We start from the raw sequence: 9631 nt of genomic DNA, 5'->3' as shown, positions 1-9631 counted from the left end.
AAAAGCACAGCTGGAAGGCATTTCTTGGACCTCATTGGACTCTGATTCCTAACTTTCTCCTGGCTGGTTTTCACCTATTTCAATGGTTCTCAACTGTCCTAAGGCCCTTTAATACAGTTCCTCGTGTTGTGGTGACCCCAACCATAAAATCATTTCATTGCCACTTCATAACTGTAATTTTGTTGCTGATAAGAATTGTAATGTAAACATCTGATATGCAACCCTGTGAAAGCGTCGTTTGATCCCCAAAGGGCTCATGACCCCACAAGAACCCCTGATCTATATCTTTTCATTGCAATAAACCTTAAGAATTAATTGAACGTTACATCTGTTAGTGGTTTCTTTAAGTCCTTCTTGCTAATTATCAAACCTCAGAGTGGCCCATTCCCACCCTTAGAACTTGAAATTTATAAGAAGCCTCTGAAGAGGGTTTCAGTCTTCTGCTTGCTGGTCTTTTGTCTCCTCTTGGCACTCACCTGACCTTCTTCACAGGCCATCTAACATGATTATTTTTGGTGCAGCATAGGTCTTAGCTTGTATGTCTTCCTTAAAGACTCGCGATTATTCCTCCTGCTCTATAGGCACTGCGGCCTAGGCACCGTCTCACCTGCCTTTCTAGGCTCATCGCTTACCAGTTCCTCCTCATTCTTGAAGCCTCAGAGATTCTGAGTTCCATCTAGTTGTTCACTGCAGTTCATCCATTGGCTTCAGACATGAACCTGTCTATTCTTTCTCCCTGGAACACTTCCATTTTATACAGTTAAATTATATACATTCTTTAACTCCATATATCTATAATGTACAAACATTTTGCACAGCTAACTTTAACCCATCCTTTAGGTCCAAATAATTCAGAAAACATTCTGTAACATATTGAGTTTTCCAAAGATGACCACAATATCTCTCACTGCACATGTTTTTTGGAATCCTCTGCTGCCTGTTGATGGGCTTTCCATGTTGTTCCTCAGGTCACATGGAGAGGCCATGTGTAGGTGCTGCAGCTGACAGCCTCTGCCCAGGTGCCAGACATGTGAGGTGGGACACCTCCCACCATTCCATTTTCCAGCCGGTTGAGTGTTATTGGCAGAGATCCCAGACACTGCATCAGAGAACTGACCTCAATGCGCCCTTTCCAATTCCCTAACCCACAAGATACTTGAGCATAACTAGGTGGTGAAATCACTCCCAAGGCATGCTATTACACAGCACCAGTAATTTATAGACCTTCCTTGATTACCCAGGTGCTGAGCCGCCTACCATTCCCTGGATTCCCATGGTTCTCTCGAGCATCTCTCATATGAATGCCCATACAAACTGTCATCACAGCTCACCCATCCCTATCTCAATTTAGCTATTAACCCAGTGCAGGTATAGATCCTACTCATCTCATGTGCCTCCGTATTCTCAATTATTTGCAGAATGCCAGGCATAAAAAGTGACTGTCCAACATGTCTTCAGTAAGGGAGTGCTATGCTGACTTCTAGAAGCATCAGCTTTGGATGAATACTCCCGTCTGACACGCTCTCCTCACAGGAAAGGGCTGCTGCTGGGGGAGATGAGGGTTAACACAGTCCCAAGCTCTGTTCTATTATAAAATGTACATTCTGTCTGTGAATTTTTTATGAAAGGAAGACAAGGTCTGCATATGAAGAGATACTCAGATATCAAGGGGGTTAGGAGGCCTAGGGTAATGCTCTAGGTAGCAAATGATACTGTGGAGTTCAGAAAACAAAGGGACTCAGGAAGAGAAACAATATCTGACTGACCTTTATCTGAAGCATGGGATTAATTATTAACCATGGAGCCTGATCCGAACCTGCTAAGGGTGGAGTTGAATTCTGATTTCAACAGGGGTTTTTATGATGCTCAAACGATCTAAGGAAAAGGGCAAGAGTGTCATCCAGGGGCATGGAAACAAGATCAACGTATAAGGAAGAGTGGAGCCTGTTTAGAGAGAACTCAATATTTTCTTCAGAGAAACTAGACAAGCTTGGAAGTGCTACAGTTCCTCGGTCAAAGAAAAGCCTAAAACCATCTTATGCAACTTTATTTCTGATTAGAGCTACAGATAATGCGTTAGCATTAGCTTTCCTTGGATTAAAAACAAGGATCTCTCTCAACACAATGTTCAAATCAATCAGACAAGAGAGACGAAAGATTCAAAGTAAGATTCCCTTAAACAGAAAGTAGATTCAACAGCACCTGTATTGTCAGAAAAGAATACTTCGGAGATGTTTCTCTGTCCAAAACTGAGGCTTCATTCTTGAAACATCAATGTATAAAGACAATTGTTAGTCAAATAGCAAATTCTGACAACTGAAGCATGAACAAACTCGTAAGAAGGCATTTCATGGTCAGTGGACAGAGGTCTTATGGAGGCTTGCAATACGTCTTTAAAGAGTAAAAAGTGAAATTTTAGTGAATTTTGCTGTACTATTCTAAATACTTTGATAATGCAAAATTCAATAAGGGTGACATATACAAAAAACATGAAATATGCAAAATGTAAATATATTCATGATATAGGATACATACTAATTTGAATAGTATTTTTTAAATGTCTGAAAACTATTTTTCTGAAATTTGAACACTCTTGAACTGTTTTATCTGGAGCCTACTTCAACAATTTTATCAAATAAAATTTCATACCAAAACCCAAACTCTATTGAACTGATATGTGGCGGTATAGAGTCATTTTCTATAGCAAACTTAATTCTTTTTAATTAAATTTCTTTCTCTACTTCCCAATTTAGCTGAGACTCAAGACCATGGCAAAATCCTGCCACCCAGTGGCAAAAATTGTCGTTCTTTATTCTGAATCCATATCTGAATGTACACTAGCTATCAGCCCTTAGGTCACTGCTTTAACAGAACAAGTCCTTAAAACACAACCATGAAGAAGTTTGACAATGTTGGGCCCAAGGTTTCAGAAATGTTCCCACTTTAGGGGAGATACTGTAGCTCCTGTGCACTGTAGGGTCTACTGTCATCATTAGAACTTTGTTCTGCTTTCATGAGTATTAATAAACATCAAAATATAGTCATAAGTGGGTGATATGAGCATTTTAATCTCCCGAATCCAGTAGCTTGTTAGCATATTAACCATATCTGCCTGTGGGAGTCATTCAAAGGGAAAAAGAATCAAGTTTTTTCTCTTGCCTCAAGTCTTTGAGACAGGCATTTTTTCCAGGGTTTTGAAGTATTTTTCGTGTAACTAGGCAACAATTTTATGATTATTCATAGGTGTGTGTGTAGTTTCAGCGTATGCATTCATATGTGGCAATGAACTATCTATGTGTGCCTATTAAGACATGGTAGCATAGGATGTCTTCTACCTCTCTCTACCTTATTACCTTGAGAGAGATTCTCTCATTGAACCTAGGTCTAATGCCTTGGCCTAGGCTGTCTGGCCAGCGAACTAAGGGATCTTCCTGTATCCGACTCCCCCCTCCCCACCCATTTACATGCACAGGCTACATAAAATTAAAAGAACATCTGGCTTCATTTTGTAGGTGCTCTGAAACTACTAAGAACATCGTAGAGGAAGGCTTCAAGATATTAGCACAGGCAATGGCAAAAGTACATCAAATTAAAAACTGAAACCAAACCCCAAACCTGCTACATAGCAAGGGAATAATAAAAAGAGCGAAAAGCTCCCATCTGACTTGCCCTGTCTGTTGTTGCTGCTGCTCCCTCCATTGATAGCAGAGCCAGTGTTTCTAAGCACTCATCGTGGAAGAGAGACCACCCGCGACTCTTCTGGACCTTTCTGAGCTCCCAGCATTGCCAGACTCAGACTGAAGTGCCTTGCCCTGTGTACTGAGTAACTACCATAAACTCCTCTAGTCAGACAATGAGAAACAGCTATCCTGAGACTACTCCAAGTACCCTGTTCTTAACATCTGAGGTGTGATTTGGCATTATTATTAATTTAGAATTTAATATCTACCATTCTGTCTGTCTGGCTACCTGCCTGCTTATCTTTCTAATTTTCTATCTATCTATCTATCTATCCATCCATCCATCTATCTTTCATCCATTTATTATCTATCTATCTATCTATCTATCTATCTATCTATCTATCTATCTATCATCTACCTATCTATCTATCATCTATCTATCTATCTATCTATCATCTACCTATCTATCTATCATCTATCTATCTATCTATCTATCTATCATCTACCTATCTATCTATCATCTATCTATCTATCTATCTATCTATCTATCTATCTATCTATCTATCTATCTATCATCTGTCTGTCTGTCTATTTAGAGAACATAACTAAACACATGTCTTGGCGAGATTAAAATTTTTCAAAAACACACAACGTAGGATTATATAATGAATCTCCAGGAAACCATCATACAACTTGAAACAGCACAAACTCAGGCCAGTCTTGTCTCACTCACAACCTTGCTTCACTCCCGTCTTCTTTCACCATTCCACTTGTTATTATATTTAATGTATCATATAATTTCATAAGTAATTATTTCATACTATTTCCCCAAAAGATGTTTTAAAATAAAACATGGGGATACATACAATACAACATCTTTAATAAAGGATCAGTGATATTTTGATAACATGATCTGGTTTATATTAAAAGACTTTCCTATTTTATAAATGCTATGCTTTTGTTTTCAATATACATATTTGTATTGCATTTGAAGGAGGTAATGATTTGCTAATATCTATTCCAAATTTTTGTTTGACCTTTTTATTCATTTCTCTTTTTCATGCTGTTGCTGGAATACAAAATTACTTTGTCAGACATCTCTTGCTGCAGAAGTCTTCATGTTCTAACACAGATCTCCTGTCGTGTGACTGCTCACCACTAGGTGGCAGTCTACACTTTCAGTTTTGTCCTACTTGATACATGAAGAACCAGTAAAATTGCTCTTCTAGTTCCTGAAACTCAATTTAATGAGGTTTTTTTTTTTGGGGGGGGGGGATGTCAACAAAAATGTATCAACTAGTTTTGCTAATAGAATTAACATATTATCTGACTTTATCTCTGAGGTCTACGTTTCTTGATCCCTTAACCCAATGTATGTATTCAAGTACCCGTTTGTGATTAATTGACTACTATTATATATTTGGGACTAGAACTACATTGTATCATGGCTCCTTATTTCAGGGAAATTAGAAATACTTGTCTAGTGAAGATAAAACTAAGCACACACTATAGGACAATGTACAAAATAACACGTGATAATGCTTTCATGTCCAGAATGAGAAAGGAACAGACGAGAGATATATAGAGTTTGACGATGTCTTTGAAGGTTTCTTAGAACACAGAAGAGCGGCACTGATGTTGATAACGACATTATGCTTCAGAACATTGAAGGAAGCATGAAGAACATCAACATCAGTGAGCAACAGAAGCAACCGCTCAGAATTCCTTTCAGCCTTCTGAGATGGAAATATTATGAAATTCTCAAAGACTCTCTCCTTCGATGTAGATAGTTGTACATGTATAATAAACTGTTCTCCACATGAATTAGATGGGATGTATATTCTATTTGCAGTTCCCAACATAGTTGGGAGAGTAACATGTAGAAAGTGGAAACTCCATGGCACTGAGGTTTGTATCTCTGGGCCTTAAGTGATGTGGTTCCTCTTGAGTACCAATTAAACCACACACATGTACTAGTGAGATAGTGTACTGAAGAGTCTTTGCAGCTCGAATTTTCATCAAATGACAGGTAACTGTATGAACTCCTCTGTAACTTAGCAGGTGCATAAAATAGGATTTAATGTTCTGGTTGTGTTACAGTGAGGCTGAGACCTGTCAGATGCAGTGTTCTCCTAGATGTTCCACTGGTGTATGTGTTGCGAGATTTTACCATACAAGTCTAACTTTCTTTTTTAATTTCTCTAATAAGTTTCAATTATTTGATCTGTCAACCCCGGTTAAGCTTATATCCTTTCCAGTCTGATCATATAATTTAACAAAAAGTCACCCTGCCCTTTTCTGAAGCCTGCAGTGGTGTGTGTGTTCCCAAGCCACCAGCACTTTGGAATCAATGGAGACTTGTGAGAACTGCCAATCTCAAGTGCTTCCTGGCCCCACTGAACCAGAGCCCTCGTACGGGGACTGGCAACCTGACTTCACACACATGTTTTGAGAATCCAGTGTCTGTTCAAACATGAGAATCTTTTTTTCAAAGAAGAGTGACAATATTGTTAGGATATATGCAAATTTTTTATCTGGCAGTAAACCATTGTTCATATACATACCTAAGTTTTTCTTCATCCCAAAAACTTTCAATCAAAGCTAATTACAATTTGTTACAACCAAAGTAAGAAATATAGTTTTTGTTTAGGAGTCAAAGAGGATTTTTCAGTTTTGAACTGGTGTCCCAAGCCATGGAAGTTGTTTCAAAGATTATTTTTCCTCCTCAAAGCAAATTGCAAAATTTATATGTTAGGTCTCCAATTCAGTTCCTGCTACTCAACCCAGACCAGAGTCCTAGTCAGGGATCAGGTCCGGTCCTGTAGGGACTGTCTCCTTCTGAGATTTTCATTCGACATCCTCCTTCATGGTTTCTCTATGGAAGTGAGTTTGATACTTCAGAAGCTTGAAAAACACATCTTCATTTTGCTAAGGACTAAACAGAAACAGAGATCCCTGTTTGTTCTTGTTTGCTTATCTATACCGGCTCAAATGGCACCTGACCCTCTCTATCCGCTTGAGGTCCAAAGTGGATGAGAATTTACCATATCATCCAGGAGAGCCGTGGCGTCACCTTTAGTGGGCAGCATTATCACACTGTCTGCATTCTGCTAACGAATCTCTTTTAAAAAGTTAAGTGCATCAAACAAAGAACTGTTTTTTTTTGATCTGTCAGGTCTTGAGCTGAAATCAAATGTTTTTCCCTGTCTCAACCAGAAGATCCCCAATTACCCCAATTACCTGGAAAGACAGACAGCAAACACCAAATATTGATTTTCACAAGGAAGCCTCAAGTCTTGCTCTAAATTCTAAAATAAAAAGTGGTACTGCAGAGAAATTAATAGTTATTAACAGAAATCACAATGTCTCCAGTACACAGTTCATGAAAGAGTGATAACCTTTCCATCCAAGATAAAATAATGGTCTCGAGCATCCAGGGTAAGGCCTGGGAGGAAATGAGAAGGAAAGAGGGCATGGAAAACGAGAGTCCACTGGATTAATAGCCAGGAAACAAGACAGTCCCCACTTCACTCTTCCTTCTTCAGGCAGATCATTCTCCTGAATAAGTCTTTGAACTTAGAATTACTCAAAATGATTATGACTGAATGGCCAGCTGGATATGCTGCCATGACTTCCTTCACCACAAAGAACTCATGACTTCTGTATGGAATTCTAAATGTCATATTTGCCATGAAGGCAGCAAAGTAAGACACAAAGAAGCAAAAGAATGTCATTACTGTTTTTAATGCATTTATGTGGGCTTCTGTTCTGGCATTTGACATCTGAGATCTGCCTTGCATCCGGCACGTGTGCTTGTAAAGAGAAACGAACAGCATAGAGGTGCACTTCACAAACACAGCGAGGGGAAGTAGTAAGGCCAGGTTAACGAGGAGCAAGTCGTTATTTCTCCTTAACTTCATATCACTAATGTTTAGATTTGTGTTTCTGAGGACATACCCATCCTCAATTAAAGGGAAACCTACCTCAATACTCACAGTTGCAGTGCCCAAAGAGGCCAGCAAGCTGCCCAGAAGCAGCCAAAATATGAACTTTGAAATCCTGAATTTCAGCCAAAGAAACCAGGACTTAGTGATGCTTGAAATCTTGAGGCAGTAAAAGACAGAAAGACAGGTGGCAAACCAAAGGCCAATCGAGCTAAAGAACATCCAAATGAACATCATATTGGAACCATAAATATTTTCCTCATATGCAAATGGGAAGAACACGGAGAAGAAACTCTGTGTCATCAGCATCATCTGCAGCCCGAGTCTGGACAGCCCTGTGCATATCAAGAGGATCTGCAGTATCAGGAGTTTTCCGCTCTTGGCCAAGTCATAGCCATTCACAACGGTAAGGAATCCATTCACTGTAGTCCCTATGAGGAACTCTGTAGTCATGATGACCATGTGCAGAATAGCTGGGAAAGAGAAGAACATGATGAATCTCGGCGTTTCTCTGGATGACCTCAGGCCCTTCCTTCTAAGGCTCTTGCTCAGCACACAGGAACCCAGAGTCTCAAGCAACCTGGCTGGCTGCTGGAACTTGGATTTCAGTAGAGTCTTATGCATACTCTAGTATAAGGAAGAAAATTAGCTGACTTTCTGAACCGGGTGCTTATCATGTAAAACTAAGAATGCAAATCTAAACATTTGAATGTTGGCTGATTCTTCTAATTATATACTTCAAAAAGAACTACCATGGCTGAACTATTATTCTGTTTTATAATTTTGTCTTGTGAAAAAGAATCTGATTGTAAAGATATTTTATTTCAACTACTGCTATTATGTTTTTGTCTTTCATTTTTTCCTAGTACCCAAGACAACAATGGTAGAATATATGTTTATTTCTCTTTATTGTAGATCTGTCCAATCTCAGATGTTACTCGTCCCAGCACATTTTTGACTTATAGTATTTCTAGAAAATCTTAATAAATTTTCTTTCCTTTATTCAAGGATAGGACAGAGGAAGGAGTCAGGGAAGGATAAACAACATTGAAGATGTTTGAAAAAAGTCATATGGAGACCTACTAGTGTATAAACTTTCAAATGCATGTACTTAAGTATGAACATACAGCTGAGTTTAAATGGAGTCAACCCTATCCAGGGATAATGTTCTTGCCAGAAGCATCAGATTACAAAATTAAAAGCCCCAGTTCTAGATGTGAATAACTTCCCTTGACTTGTTTGTCGTACAGGCCACAGGAACCCACCAAACAATATAGGTTAGTGCTATTGCTATTCATTGCTGCCAGACCTTGATGATAAGATGCTGTTGCTGAAGATATCACTTACTTTGGTCACAGGATTTGGAGAGATAAAGTTGGTAGTGATCTGGAAGCTTTCTCTATGCTGGCTAGATTTTATAGTATTGGAAAATGCTATGCTGGATGCTGGAGGAAAAAAGTCCTCATTGGTTTATCCTGCCTGTGAACCCTGTGAACTACAATAAAGACGGGGCTGGAAAGACATACCCATAGGTGCAATAATGACTTGGCTATCGTAGGAGTAATAGCATTCCTTTCCAATGGAATTGAAGGTGAACTCCACAGGTCTGATGAAGAACATGTGACTAGGGAGCTCATAGGCTCTAGGGGTGAACCTACTACTATTATGTTGCCGAATGGACATAGAATCAAACTGAGTTTTAAACATATACTTTACTTTATTACCCACATATTTGTGCAGCTTTCAGTCTTCATCAGAGAAGCTTTTTCTGTGTGTTGGACAGTAGTTAAAACACAAATGCACAGCTGGTCAAAAGTCTAAGAACAAGCATCTGTAGAGTGCTCATCCATAAACTGGACATTCCTGTCGGTATATCATATTACCTTTCCACTTCCAAAGCTTAGGTAATAGAAGGGCAAGAATAGTTAAGAGCCAGAATCAGGGAGTGTCTGTGTCTTCTGGATGTGATAAGACTATTGTATTCAAGAACTCATGGCATCTTGGCCT

General features: G+C 39.1%; 1 protein-coding gene across 1 annotated transcript; it reads right to left on the bottom strand.

The window, feature by feature from the left end:
- Positions 1 to 7207: 7207 nt before the first annotated feature.
- LOC121463259 (taste receptor type 2 member 3-like) lies at positions 7208 to 8116 on the bottom strand. The gene has a single exon (XM_041675373.1). The coding sequence runs from the start codon at positions 8114 to 8116 to the stop codon at positions 7208 to 7210; it is 909 nt and encodes a 302-aa protein (XP_041531307.1).
- Positions 8117 to 9631: the final 1515 nt, after the last annotated feature.

This window comes from Microtus oregoni, unplaced genomic scaffold (genome assembly GCF_018167655.1).
Source record: "Microtus oregoni isolate MIOR12 unplaced genomic scaffold, Mior012 000026F_ref0000081, whole genome shotgun sequence".
Lineage (NCBI taxonomy): Eukaryota > Metazoa > Chordata > Mammalia > Rodentia > Cricetidae > Microtus > Microtus oregoni.
This window is presented reverse-complemented; position numbering and strand designations above follow the sequence as displayed.

Bases quoted from the DNA above. Each gene is read 5' to 3' on its own strand.
- LOC121463259 (XM_041675373.1), bottom strand. From the start codon at position 8,116: ATGTTCTTCTCTTTCCCAGCTATTCTGCACATGGTCATCATGACTACA.